General features: G+C 37.6%; 1 protein-coding gene across 2 annotated transcripts in view; it reads right to left on the bottom strand.

Annotated features, from left to right (window-relative positions):
• ARHGAP15 (Rho GTPase activating protein 15) overlaps positions 1-15799 on the bottom strand; it is a 333201-nt gene that overhangs the window by 106116 nt on the left and 211286 nt on the right. For both annotated transcript variants that reach the window (XM_075757250.1, XM_075757251.1), the window contains one exon: positions 1700-1777. In XM_075757250.1, the coding sequence (XP_075613365.1) occupies positions 1700-1777 (78 nt within the window). The remainder of the gene's footprint in view (positions 1-1699; positions 1778-15799) is intronic.

Here is a 15799-nt window from a genome sequence, read left to right as displayed (position 1 = left end):
AGCTTAGACTTCTGTCTACAGTATCAGCCCATCTGTTTTAGGTGAAAACTTGAGCAGTAATGTTAACCTCAAGTATGTTAACCTTTGGATGCCACAAGACATGATAGACAGGACCATTATTTTTATGGCACATTTTTTCCTGAGCAAAGATCCTAGGCAGTAAAGAAGAGAAAATCCTGGGTTTGCCTCTCTGTCTCCAAACAAAATACAGTGTACGGTCATTTGAAAGCCAAGGCAGACTACATTATCGACACACAAATACCCAACAACTATAAATCTACGGGAACCCAAATAATGAGTCAAAACCATGAGGCTGATGATTTATTCAGTCTCACTGAATTTACTGGCATAAATACTGATTCCTCATAAGCCAGAGTTCATCCTCCAGTTTCAGCTGAAGACAAGACTGACCTGGAGCAGCCGAGGAGGTGGCAAATGTCCACTGCCCCCCTGAAACATTCCCTAGAGAGGTAAATGGAGGCTCGAAGGTGGGAATATTTTTACACCTCTCATACCTCTCACTTTCATGCGAATTTTTGAGTCAAAAGTCTTAGTTTATGTATAGTACTAAACTAATTGTGGAAGTTGTTCTCCAACAGCTATCATCTCCAAAAACCACAATATGCAATATTTAGCAGTTCTGGTAATAGTCTCCAGGTAACTTTTAAAAAGAGTTAATAAAAAGTAGGAGAAAATGTTGCAGCAGCTTCGCATTCATCCTTGGTTAATTCAAAAGTGTATAAAGTCTATAATGCAATTTAAGATTTGGGATTTTTCCTGATTTCCGAGAAGGTTCATTTTACTTTCTCATTAAGTAGTATCAGGAGGTTCACTGTCATCAACGATATTTGCTAAACTATTAAATGTGGGGACATTTAGTCTTTGCCAAGAGCAGTAAACTGTTCAAAGAGGTGAATGTATGCGTCGTGCATCCTAGTTAGCTACCAATATTGGCTTCCACACCTGTAACAGTATCTATTGATCAGTTAGATTCATTTAGGCCACATCTGTGAAAAGTGTTCTTTTGTATTTGTAGAAATATGTTCATTATATGTGGCATCTGTGGAAATCTGTTCAGTAAATATGTACAGGTTTGTTCTAATCCTGGTGCAAGCCTCCCAGATACTCATCTCTCCTCATTTCCTGGGGTCAAATCTTTGCCTGTTCAAAATGAGTGCTAAATCTTCCACCGACTTCGACAGAGCCAGTACTGTACTTTCAGTATTTCTTTTTCAGTTCTTTTCAACACCTTTTTCTCTTTTGCTGGTTTCCTTTGGATCCCTGTTCTACTTTTGGTTTTGTTTAACTTTCAACATCCAAACAATCTGCTATTTTTCCTTTTAATCTTTTTTTTTTTTTTCTTCTCACTTTGATTCTTTGGTTTCTACATATGCTTTGTTTTTTGCCACCTTATTTCATGTATCCATTTCCTCCTTTTTTTCTTACTTTTGGTGGGTTTTTTGTTTGTTTGTTTCTCGTCTCCTGTTTAACTACTATTTTCCTCTGTTTACTGTGCTGTTTTTCCTCTCTCCTAGCTGACATTTCCCTCTGTGCAATATCTTTCTACCTTGCCTTTCCTCTCTTTTCCAAAACACGGCTCATCATTCTATGCCACTAATGTATAGCAGATTCTGAAATACTGTCATCTGAGACAGTTAAGTACTAAACAAAACATTACCAGGGTGGAGGAATCACTTACCCTGATTGACAACAAATCGTAACTTCTGTATTGTTGCCAGATTGCCGCTAACTCTGTATATTCCATCAACATCTAGACCTGAAAGAGAAACACATATTTCATTTTAGATCATATAAGTATTTTTCTTTGTACGTCTGTCAGGAAGCCAGAAGCACCCTAACAAGTATGAAGAAGAGCAGCGTAGTGAACGACTGAAAAATAATCCACCTGACAACAACTGAAGTGCCTCCTGCCTGATTAAAACAACAATGAAAAATAAAAGTGGTAGATTAACTTAAGTGAATACAAACCACCTAACTATAATTATCTTGTAATTCTGTCAGCAGAATACGGTTCTGCAAGGGTATTTGAGTGTGACGGGAAAGGAAGAGTGAATTAGCTCTCGTGCTTATAGAGGAGGGCTGCTTGGGATACGCACGATGCTACGCAAGCCCTGCTTAAACGTGGGGGGTTCGTATTAACAGTGCCGGGGAAACGTCTCGGTCTGGGGCCTGGGTTTTTCAAACACGAATTTCTGAGGCTGTGACCTTTCTGCAAATAAAGCAGTGAGATGCCCACTCTGAAATCATGACGTGCATGAGACTACACGCAACTACCATTTCTCTACTATATTCTTCATAGCAGATCAGACAAGTTTGAAGATGAAATTAAATATCCCAAATAGCATATGCCCCGGAGTACATTTCTTCATTAATATAGGCCATTCTTTTCAAGGACAACCTGACAGTCTTGTTTCTCCCTGCATATCTACTCAAGGTTTATCTTCTAGGTGAAACTAGATGTCATACTCCCTTTTGTGACATATTATCTCCTACAGCAAGCTCTGCTGATATGACTGTTTAAAATAGCACTTCCAGCCCGGGTTGCATAGCTGTAGCATTTCAAAGCACATGGGAACTGCTCCCCTTTCCCGGGAGAATTAGCTATTGTGAAACAACGACCGAATCTGCATGCTTAAAAACTGAAAACACTAAACTGTACATTGTCATTTCACGTTTAAAACTTGCAAGTACATAAGAAGCTAAGAGAATCTACACAAAACTGTTTTTTTTTTTTTTTAAGGCTACTCATGACTTGGAACACATTTTAATTAGCTCTTGGCAAGCAATTTCAGAGAAAGCTTTTCTCTTGGAAAACGCTAATTTGTCAAACCCAAAAAATTTCAGGAAAATAGTTCCTAAAAATGTATCTAGGGGGAGGTTTTTTTCCAATTCAAGGTGAGGAAAAAGGAAAAACTGAAACTATAGCAAAGAGTGAAAATAAGTCCAAAAGCCCAGAAGCCCAGTTGTAATAACACTTAAATAGGCAAGAGCTGAGGTTCGAGTCCTTATTTCGAGGCTATTTGCATCATGCCTTGGCAGATGAGTGCCATAGCCAGTGGATTCAACTGCTTGGAGGTATTCCTCGCTGGTCTTGAAACGTTATAAAAGATTTCCTTTTGATGCAGACTGAAACAAAATGAAGTCTTTTGTTTGTTTGCGTGTTTGTTTTCTCTCTCTACAAAATACAGTTCTTATTTTATGTCTATCCTGCTAGGAACATCCTGATTTTGTTTACATTAAATAATCTCTTTTAAAAATGAATAATAATTCCGTATTATAAACTGGCTATCTATGTCTTTTATTAGACAATTTTCTACCCTGCACCTGTGGGTGTCCTGCAACATAATACAGAGAGTGATGATTCATTTCAGGAAGATCCCCTTTGGTTACAGAGGGATAAAGAAAAAGTTTATTTAAGAGAAATCAAAAAGAATTCGGTAATCAAGAACACTTGGAAGTTATCCATCTACTGGATGTATAACATATGAGCAAATGGAAATTACTAAAATGTTTAAGTAATGCAATTCTATCCTAAGTCTGAAGAGTCTCATTCTGTTTTAGTAAAGGGAGAGTAGAGAGCAAAAGTAATTCCCAACATGGGAAAGTGGGACTCTCGTGGTAAGGGATTAAGAACTGCATCATGTAAATTGAAGTCTAAAGCAGAAAGTAAAGAGGAAAAATAAAACAAACAAACAAACAAACAGGCCCCAAACCAGAATGTTAACTTTTGTTTGGATCTAACTCAATTTGGATCTTAACCTTTTTGGATATATGGAAGTGAAAGCAATACATGTCATGTTGTGTGAAATAGCTGTGTCTCCCATTAATAGCGTCAGTTTGGAACCTACATAAATTATCCAGCTCGACTGAAAATGAAAAACTGTGTTGTAAATTGGTGGATATTACATCTTGCAAAATGATCTGGAATATACAAGTGCATTATTATTGTTATAAATTTACTTTGGTCCAGAAATGAGTTCTGATTAACATTTCATTTGGACGCTATACAATATGGCAGAGAGAAAAAAATTTTTAAAAATCCAAGAATATCAAGCCAATTATAGTGTTCACGTGCCATCAACTTTCTGCTCCAAGAACTTTGAAAGTTAAGCCAAACCAAACCAATGTAAATTGGTGGATTTGGACATCCTTTTCACAACCACATTATCTTAGCTGGATTGTTAACAACTTATTTTGGAAATCCAATTAGGCGCAAAAGAGAAAGAGAGAGAAAGAGAGAGAGTGATATGTCTTTATATTTCTAATATCATGATTCTATGAAAAATTTTCAAAGTAAATTCACTTTTAAGGGCATCTCTATCAAGAATAAAAACATCACTGCACTGCTGTCAGTGTTTCTTCACGGCAGGCTATAAATACTTAGGGAACAAGATGAAACAAAAGCCTTGCAGAATTTCCTATCTGGTGCTGGTGTTTAACTGTAGTGGTAAAGAACATTTCAGAAAAAACTATTCATTGTAATAAAGTCCAATTGTTGTTCACTCTAGGGTGACCTTCTTGTGTTTTGGAGTGGGGTTTATTGGTGAAGAATCACTGGATTTTGCCCTAGAGGAGAACAAGTATTTTATTTGCTTTATATCCCAATCTCCAGCTTTGCTTCTGTTTGTTTGAATGAGGAACCTAAGACAGGATAGATCCACAATTAGAAGTGACTTCCAACAGCATGACAAACACTTCAGTATTTCCACCTTAAATTTTATAAAGGTATAAGAGATGTAGGAAAAGAACTTATTCAATACTACATCAGTTTATCTGCCAAACTATAGGCAAATTTTAACTACTTTCATGAAAAAAAATCATACAGGTACTCCTGATGAGAAAGTTAAAAGGCAACTGAACTCAGGCTTGGTTGAGATTCATGAACAATAATAAATATAATACGCACTCTGCATAACTGCACAGAAGATGTTAGAACACTTTTTTAAGAACATTTCTTTCACTCCTGCTTCTAGCCAAAAGGGTAAAAACCATGAATGCAGGTCAGTGTCAGCTCCAGTAAGAGTTTGAGCTGGAACCAGGTAGTGCAGAGAAAAATTAGAAGTACAGGAAAAAATTAGAGCTTAGGTGATATATGTATCCAAACATACATTCTAAATTATTAGACTTTGATATGGGTTGAGGTAGTTCTGATGCTTTACGAACTGCCTTGAATGTTCTCATTAATCTCTTTCTGTTGCACAGAACAAATCCCTCTCCCAAATCACATTGCATTCTGTCTAAGCTGAATCTATACTTGACAATATCTTCAAACGGAATATAAAAGGAAATTCTCTATGTGCGGGGGGGGTGTGTGGGTGTGGAGGGGGGGGAGGAAGGGTGGTATACAGAAATTTCTCTCTGTTTTTTAACAAGACTTAGAATTTGAAACATACCATCTTAAATGGTAGTAGGTAACTTCCTGCATAGAAACTCATGAAACTTTCACAATTAATGTATCCTGAAATAGGTGTGGTCCCCAGGCCTGGTAGGAGTTTTGTAAAAGAAACCATCGTGCTGGATTCAACAACAAAGTGAAGTACAAACTTGAAGAAAGGCATTCTTTAGTTAGTCCTTTCATTTAAAATCAGTTATGTTCAGGGCAAAAATATTGTATTTCAAAGGAGCCTATTATGCCTTCCCATAAACAGAAAGATCATACGTTTTAAAACTAAAGTATCATTATGTAATCAAGCTGTTGTATTATAAACTATTTTGTGGGCTCAGATGCCCAGGGCTATCTTTACAAATATTTAAGAGGTCATTATCAGGGTATGTTCTCCCTAAAACTATAATTCTTTCCTCCTGTTTTCATATGCATCTTACCATAAATACCTGATTTATAAACAATTTCTTAAAAGTTTACTAAGGGCACAAAAGTGAGGCATGAAGGCATTTAAAGGAGCAGAAATGTGTGAATGCAGCAAATATACCAATGGCAAGATAATGTGTTGGATGAGGAAAACCCAACAAAACAATGTGCAACAAAAAGTTTCATAAAAGGATCAATATTTGTATGTCAGTAGAAGGAAAATCGTGAAGAGTAGTAAAGAACAAACCTGACACCTTAAAATTCAACACTAAAAGTACTGTATCTGGATGGCTTACAAAAGGTACCTAGAGTTTCAGGTCAATGTGGAAGCAAAAAAAAAATTTGCCTGACGTCATGGAAATCAGCATTGAAAATGAGAAGAACAATGAAACAAATTTGAGTTACATCACAGAGAGAAAAAAACATAGAGGCATTAACCGCAAGCAAGGGACACGTGGATGTCAAATGAGGCGTGGTGCAGAGGTGGTGTGAGCTGAAGATACTTGAACCAGCAAACTTGGTACGCGGCTTCATCAGCTCGGGTTGAAACAAGCACCAGCTCCTTCTGAAGGTAAGACTATCTGCACTCAGCATGGTTTTCCGTGATGCTGACATCTCTATTCTGCCTTTTGGTGTGGTGTTGCCATAAAGCTCCTGGAGCAGGGCCGGAGGCTGACACCAAGATTTGCTCTGCTGGAAAAAATCTTCTCTCTTGATCGTCAGAACTACCTGCTTCTTGTACTCCTCCCATCAAAGGATCACATTTGTGAGGCTGAAAACAATATCCCAGCTAACTGATATGAAACCAGGTCCCATCCCTAGTCCAGAGAAGATACTCAGCTACTGTGGAAGTGGGCGCCATAAAAATGTCATGTTAGATAGTTCTACCAGATAGACAAGTATAAACAAACCTAGGAGACCAAACAGTGGGTGATATTGGAAGCCAGTCTGAAGGACAAATAGATAACCACTGTTGTAAAAAAAATCAGTTTTCACTTATCAGTGCTCATGATATACACGTGTTTCTCATTTGTAAATAAAATATAGAGAAATATTTGGAAATTACTAATGCTGGAAACAGTGGCAGAAGAGTTATTCCGATATTGTAAAAGCAGTAAGAGGGATGCGCTTGGAGACTGGCTAGACTGACCTCAGTCCCAGACAGTCTACTTAAATAATTAATTCAGGACTCTATGAACAAATAATTCATAGCAAAATATAATTAATCCCAACCAGCATGGTTTCATGAAAATCGAGGCCCTGTCTAGCAAACTTGTTGCGTTTTTTGATAGGATTGGATTTTTGACAGGTCTGGTTGATAAAGGCAATGGTGTTGAAATAGTATGTTTGGATTGCCATGAGGCTTTTGACTTAGTACCACATGACATTTTGATTAAAGCACTTGCATTTTATGGAATTAACAGGGCATATATTACATGGATTAAAAACTGGCTCAATGACAGACCTCAAAATGTGGTAGTTAACGGGAGCTATCAGTTGACAAGGTCATAACGGGCAGAGCTCGCAAGAGTGGAGCTCTCAGTCCAGTGCCATCTAATACCTGTATCAGAGATGTGGACAACGAGAAAAAAAAATCTCTGTTGGCAAAGGAAGCAGATGACACAAAGATCAGGGAGATATTAAATAATGATGAGGACAGGTAAAGTTACAGAACATCTGAACTGCCACCTGAAATGGTCACAGTCTGGTAAAATAAGTTTTCATACGGAGAAACACAGGGTACATCCAACACTCTGGATGTACCTTGCAAAGGACTTGAGGGTTATTTTAGATAATTAGCCGAACATGATCTCTCAGTTCAGTGCTATAGCAAAGAGAACTGATGTGATCCCTTGAACTATAGAAAGAGGAATATCAAACAGAAGCAAGGAAGAGAATGCATCTCTTCACATGCTACAAATAGGAGCTCCGGGAGAGCACCGTACTTGATATTGAAAGAAATAAAATGAAACATAAAATATATACTTCATTGTATTAAAGAGAGGATGGAGAGATGTCCTCTCCATTGTAACTTTTCACACGATTTGCAGACACTGGATTCACGACCAGCACTGCCCAGCTGCAGGACCTGTGACAGACAAGCCTGAATTCAAGGTTTTCCTTATTTTATCTTAGTAGAAATCTAACACTGCATCAGAATTTAGTAATGGCAGAGATAATGGGGGGAAGAAAAGAGAGGAGAGAGAAATTGTGCTAGTTCTTAAAAGCTAAGAAAGACTCTGTAGGAGGTGTCTGACATGAGGTTTGGTGAATCTCTTTAGGAAATTAGCTAACAAGAAATAATTCTGCGTTTGACTGCAATAATATCAAGAAGATGAGGGGCATTCCTACGTAAAAAGTGAATCTCATTTTTTCTTGCAGTAATAACTTCAAGATGCAATGAAAGGAGAAAAGCTTGACTAAGATCTTACTGTTTTCAAGACCCTGTAGAACCTGTTTAACGGAAGCAATTACACTACTGAATATGAGCATTACATACTGAGAATAAGTAACAAGTGCATATGATGGATGGTATACTTTATTCCGTTTCATATCACTTGATGGTAGATTTTCCACTTAGATATTTATATACAAATAAATAAGGGTAGCAACAGCACAAAGTAAGTGCAATTTAAACTAGCACACAGTTCACTGCTATGCAGGGCTGCTGTTCAACGCCTAGATCAAGCTTGCTATGCCTTCGTCTTCTTCTCTATTGTGTTGCACTGTCTTTGACATTCAAGAAGTTTACGGTTTAAAAGCCCCAGGAACAAGAAGACTTACTCAGAAGGCTCCCTGTAACAAGAACCAAAACTCAGCTTTGAAGCTATTTGTTTTGAATGAGACCATCGAACATGCAGCGTGTTCACTGTAATTTTGCCGTTACCTCCAATATATACTTTTGCCATTCTGATATTCCCACTTCTTGCAGCTAAACAAAGTGACCTCATTGCTTTCCACTGTATTTTCTTTTAAACATTGGCTGGGATGATTGAGATTCAGGAATGTGGGAAAATGGATTCCCAAGCCACGTCCATCCCCTTTAATTCTGAGCTGTAATTTTTGGCTTGGCTTGAATCACAGTCATCACATTTCAGTCTGAATCTCTCTGTAAAGTGATCTTTCTTAAACATTTCTTTCACTCATCATGGGATCAGAAACAAAGCCATTCTAGTCTTTCAACGAAACACTTGCAAACGTCTTTTTACAGCGACTCACAAGAGCTGAATTTCCTTTAAAAATGTTTGAAAAAGAGGAGGTTTTCATTGCCTGATTGTCCTCTTTGTGAATCTTGTCATCTGTATGCCATGAGCTACAGCTATTTTAATCTGTTTTTGTTTGCAATCCATTTGGTGTCCGCCCAAGAAAATGCAGGTGATTCTAATTAACTTACTGCTGAAGATGTGGAAAAATCTCAATTGTGCTACAGAAAATTATACACTTAAAACCTTCCCTCTATTATTTATAACGGCTTATTAATGAAAATGATTACATGAATACATTTACCACCTGATTCATCTTTGTTCACTTTTTAAATAAACAAGGTTTATGCTAAAGGAGAAAAATCCCTACCAAATACAGACCTCAAGTATACGCATCAGCTCGCTGGTTTAAATGGAATGGCAGTTTAAAAGGAAATAACATTGTCTTACTTTATGCAACAGAGTGTAATATCTGAAATTACCAAATGTTTGGAAATAGCCATTCTCTCTCTGTAACACATTAGTATTTAATTTTTTGAATGTTTATTTCTTTTTTGTTTGCTTGTTTGCTTTCTCTTTTAATATCTCTTCCACCACTCCTAGGTGCTCTCATTTCCTGCAGTTACTGCTTCTCACGTGTGGGCTAGTAGGTCCATTCTGACCAATGCTTAATTCATCTGAAATAAAATAGGATTTCTATGGTTCTTTGCCACTTTATCAAGTATACTTTTTTCCCTGCTTGACCAAAAGGTCTTGCAGGAGCATCAGGAATCTTCAAAAGATGAATGGTCCTTCACCAGCAACTCTCTTGGGATATAATCAGCTTCATGACTCCAGAGGTGTGCAGCTTCCAATTCTTACCTGTCTGGCGTCGTGGCCATACGACACTAGGGAGACTGACAGAAGGGAATTCCAGGTAGAGAGATTTGAGCCATTTGTAGGAAAATCAGTAGATATTAAATACTAGCACTGAGTATTAGGTACAGCTACCAACAGGCAGTTTACCACCTTCCATCAGTTACCATTTCTATTATTCTGTGCCGCGCAAGATATGCTGTGATAGTCTAATTTGAATGTGATGACAATGTGGATAATGCAGTTTATTTTTGGGAGGATGAAAGCCTGAATAAAGGTTATCATTTTAGGAGAAGCTGACGATGGAAAAACTCATCCACTGTGTGACATGATCAGAACAGCTGGGGATGTAATGTGGAGGGTGGGGAAGAGGAGAGCCAAGGTATTTTGTATGTTCAAGAAATATATACAACATTGCCATTTCTTATATCCCAGCTGTGCCTGTTAACTTCTGGAAACATGTAGAGCTCAGCAATAAAGCATACTTGACTGATATTTACTGCAATGTGCATTATAAGATATTTTCTGTCACACATTACATTCTGAAAGAGTTAAGTAACATGAAAAATACAGACTCAAGATTATATCTGTCATGGATGAAAATACTACATTTATGCCTTATTGTAATCCATTCATTGGTTTATGGACCCCGAGCCCTCCAGGGAGTGTCACAACTCCACATGATACTGCTGAGAGCTGTATTTTGCTTTTGGATTTCTGATTTAGCTGAAAGAAGTTTAAAAACACATGTAGCCTGACAACTCCCTATTGGCTATGCAACTGAGGAGGGTCAAGAGCATAAATTCCAGCAAAAGCCAGCTGTAACTTATGCTCCCTAAACTGGCTGAAGATCTGCCTGTTACAGACAGTAGCATACAAGAAATTTATGCATTTTGCTAAATCCTCCCACTTTGGTTAAACTGTGCTTCATTTGGGGATCTATCATCACCAACATCACGTCTGTGTTTTCTGAGCAACATCGGAACGCTAAGGGAAATTGCACTTTGGGGGGTCCAAGTCTCCTCTTAGGACTATATAGGACTTTAGTCAGGTCCACTGACATCAGTAGGAACTGTGGTTAAAAGCCAAGGGACAGACACAATTCTCCAAACATCCCTTACTCCCAATGCTGATTTTAAAGAGAATTTAGTGCACAGTAGGGACAAATCTTTTCCCATCTTTCACAATAGTGAGAGATTAAATTAGACCTCAGTAATGTCACCTCCCCATCCTGACTAGTACTGCTGCTTATTGGACTTTTAACGGTTGGAAGCGGAAGAACTGTACATTTGGGCACACATAATCTTCAGCCAAACTGGGTAAGGAGTTTGCATTTTCTGGACTGTAGTGCCTTTGCTTGGCAAAGAGATTTTTGTGGGTTTTTTTTAAACGATAGTGACCAGGATAGGAAATTTAGGATGGAATAGGGATATTTAGGATGGAAATTGAAAGTCACAGGACTGCTTCTTCCATCATTCCTTGGCTTTTTAGAGGTAGGTGAGGAGTCCAGATAGGCCCAATACTCTTCTCTAAAACAGATTAATTTTTATTTCACAGCCTGAAGCTATGCTCTCTTCAATCTTAGATGTTTCAAGGTTACCTCTCTTGTCTTCAGGAACGGGTCCTACCTAACCATCTGCGGGCGCTTCCTACAGCTGTTGCTCATTGCTGGGGAGTGGACGCGAACGCAGAGGTTAACTGTTACAGTTCAACAACGGTTAAAGAAATATCAGCGAGGCACTTGATAGTACTCGTTTCGTTGCATAACACAGAAGGCTGGATCTGTTTCTTACACTTAGAAATAAGACCAGCTTGGTTCTGGATTTCTAACAGAAGGAATGTGCAGAACCCGGCTCTAAAAATGGAGTTCGGGCTCTCACGTGCAGTTGATAAAGGTCTTTGCTTATTCATATCGTATTGTAGGCATCTATCTTTGTATTTGCTTTTTATCTTTAAGTGGGAGAAAACATTTAAAAATCAGATTCTTTAGTCTAAGGCACGCTATCAGACACCTTTGGGTGTTACAGTCCATGCCTGTGTGGAAAATTCAGAGGCTCTCGTGGAAGATAAGTATTACATATGGCTATCTAACACCAACTTACTGAATTCTTAGCATTGCATATCTTTTTGCATATAAATGTGATAATACATAGGTGTGTATGTATATGCTTATACTTAGATAACTTTTAATTTAATAATATTTTCCCAGTGTGCACATTTGAAGACACAATAATAATTAAAATCATGGGAATTCACTGACTGCTCTTCCACCTTCTTTTCTGTGATAAACCTCTAGTCAAAAAGGGAGAAAATTTTCCTGGTTTTGCAAAAGTCGCATTTACTCTTATGAAACAGTGACATTAAGCGGTACTGTGTGGAAAAATGGACACATTCATTTTAATATGACAGAAACCTATCGTGCTTAGATACTTTTCCACTTTTTTCCCCCATCTTAGCTGCAGGACTATGCAGCTATATATATATTATTTTTCCTGTCGTTCCCACTACATTTACTGTCCCCAAACAAGTTCAGGTAACTTAAAAGTGGATTTTTTTTCTGCCTGCATTTAATTTGGGCAAAATCTCAATCATTACCAAAGCAACATTTGGCAAAAAATATAGTCAGGATATCTACAGAAACCATAAAAATCCTGAACTGGGTTACAAAGAGTGATAAATACCAAAACTTAAGATACTAATGCATACTTCACTACTTTGACAGAAGCAATCCCATAGTTTTCATTTTATGGCTTCACATGCATACCATGGGGTACTACATTAAAATGGCACAAAACTTGTGTATGAATTGCTCAAGAACTCCTGAAAAGAGGTTGTTTCAGTCTAGTCTGAAATGGAACAAATTGCTTTCTGCTTTGAAATATGGAAAAAAAAAAAAAAATCACATTCAAATACAAATCATATAACTGAAACGTAATTGAGCCATGAAAGAAATACAGAAAAATACTGAATTCTGAGAAGAAAAAAAAAACCCAGTTGCTCTCAATAACATGCACTGTATATCTGTTAGCTGAATTTTGGGTGAAGTAAATGCATAAATATCAGTATCATTTGATATTTTCATGCAAGATAATTATTTTAAAATTTGAAGCCACGGGAAGAATTTTGATTTGAATCGTTGTCTTTGTATCTTAATGCTGACTGTGACATGGAATGATGTAAGGAAGGTGGAAATCCAATCTCATCCCTTTTACTAGGGTTCACACAGACCCTCTGGTATTTCTGAAAGCTTGGAAAAGTGAAGTTGGCATACAGTGTTTTCCATATCTAATTTCCTTCTTTAGTGAAAATTCCAGTAATTATTAATGACATTTACTATAGAGACATCCCAGACAGTTGCAAGGTTCCTAACACAACCTCTTACTGTAAGCTGTGCTCTGTGTGGTTTTAATGTACGGCATATCAGAATACAACAAATGCAACCGAAACAGAGATAATTAAAAAAACCCTTTGTGAAACAATTTCTAGGGTGCAAATTCAGACACTTCTCAAACATCAACATATCGTGACTGCAGGCAAAATATCTAAAAAGATTGTGTCTTTGCTCAGTGATGACAGAAGTTCTCCTGTGTGCAAAGCCCCATTGCTGGATCAGTGCTATTTATGACCAGAGAGTAACCACTGCTGTGAGGACAGTCTGGCAGGTCACAGATCAGGGCACTAAATAAAGTGGTTTGTGAGCTCCTCTGTTTTAGTGGTAAAGTAGGAAAACCTGAATGCCTAAAGAGCAGCCATCCAGCACCTTCCACCTTCCTGTTTAGATTCAAGACTGTCGTACAGTTTAGCTGGGCTGGAGAATTTGAATGATTTTGTTTTCAATGGTTAGAGGAGATGCTCAGCTTGTTTAAAAAGTTTATAGGCTAAGCGAAAGCAGTTTTCATTAGGAGAGGATGTATCTTATCTTTCTACTAAGGTTTATTAAAAATATGTAACACCTGATAATTTAACACCGAATGAGTGGCTGCTAAATTTCCTCCTCTCTGCCCCTCTGTCTCTCACACACGCGCACATCTACACACAAACAGAGGAATGCTTCTCCGCTGCCAAACTATGTGCCAAGATTTTATTCACTTTAATCTCAATCATATGAGTTAGAGAACCATGAAACAAAGTTTCTACCAAGTATGCTGACAGATTTTTAGTTCTAGTGGCTCCACAGGGCATCACTACAAGAAACTTTTCTTATTAAAGATTTCTGAGCTTATCCGTTTTCCATTTAAGTCAACATGAGCAGTATCACCATAAAGAACTCAACACTTGCTAACTGATACCATACACTCATCAAAATTATTTCATTTCTAAGTAAACAAAAAGTTGTGGTACCTCCAACACCATTGTGTGGTTACTGCTGGCACAGGAAAGCCATTTGGTGGCAGCTGCTTTGGTGTGTTATGTCACGTAACACCATGTCAGTTCAGGACTGGCAAATCTAAACATATGGTTTGAAATATTGGGGGAATTTTTTTTTTTTTTTTTTTCTGGGAAGATGGGGGGGACAGGCATGGAATAGCCCATTTCTGTCTTTCGAGGACTTATTTTCTGAGTGAAGACATCTCAGAGAAGAGCCATCACCTTACCCTTGGTTTGGAGGGTGATTTTAAGAGCCTCAGTACTACCTGTAAATGGCCTGTAATCTGAAAAACTGAATGAGTGCTTGTTCTTTGTTTTTAAATCCTAAGAGAAAATCTGGGTATTTGCATTTCTGATCCAAACATATAAAGCTTAAGGCCCTGATCCAACAAAACACTAGCATTTCCTTAACTGTAAGGAACAACCATTGACCACAGAATTGATCTACTCAGGTCCTTAAAGAGAAGTCTCTGCTTGCTTTGGTGGACAGAGGCTGGTACCAGTAAAGTGGGAATTATAGAAAGAAATAACCTATATACTTACAAGGTAGAATAAACATGAGAAAGCAGTTTCTAACAGCGATGTCTGTTTCCTGAGAATTTAAATTATTTGAAATGCATCATCTCTGACACCAAAAACAAGGTGCATGAAGGACTCATGAAGAGCGAGCTGGATCAGGCTGGCTGGGGCTGCCCCGGAGCCAAGTGATACGGTTCTGTTGTGTTATGAAACAAAATGGCCACATTTTGCTCTCATTTACATATATGTCATTCCTCCCAAACCAGGCAGCATTGTTTGTCTGTGTGAAGACAAAAAAGAAGTTGGTTTGCTGTATAATTACATCCATGATCTGTGAGTATCCTGATTATAATAAAACAATCTGCTAAGCGAATAGACAACTGGAGACATTTAAAAGACTTGTTAATTCCTTGGGGGTTTATCATGCAGTAGCCAATTTAGGGACAATTCAGTTACTAGATTGCTAACAATATCGGTTTCATAAATTCAGAGGAGTAAAATGAGCTAAAAAGTCTTCTCTTAAAGAAGTGAAAACTTTAACATAAAGCCTCCTGTTTAAGCTGCCCTCTTACTCTGCCCTCTGCCTTGCTCCTGAAGCTTTCTGTTGGTACAATTTCTCTCACTTAGGTATCAATACCATTAGACTGCTATATTATATGGTTAAAACACTGATGTAACACAAGCTGCTACAGCAAATAATTGAAGTAATAAAATACAACTGCAGTTATTTGCTCTCTTGAATTACAGGCAGAAAAAAGGAGACAGGGTTTTTTAAACTGACCCCATAGTGTTGCATAGAGACAGCAAAACTTTCTTTTTATGTGTTTTTTTTTTTATTGCTGCAAAACTTTTTTGGAAAAAATATAGTGTAGTTATAGTAATTTTATTTTTTTTTCCACAGGAAGAACAATTAGTCTACATTGTGGAATTATGCCTTCATAATTTTATGTGAAAACCATAACTTTATTTTTAAGTGACAGGGATTTTGAAAGAATCTGAAACTACAACTACTTTTTTTTCTTAT

Source organism: Balearica regulorum, chromosome 6 (genome assembly GCF_011004875.1).
Source record: "Balearica regulorum gibbericeps isolate bBalReg1 chromosome 6, bBalReg1.pri, whole genome shotgun sequence".
Lineage (NCBI taxonomy): Eukaryota > Metazoa > Chordata > Aves > Gruiformes > Gruidae > Balearica > Balearica regulorum.
This window is presented reverse-complemented; position numbering and strand designations above follow the sequence as displayed.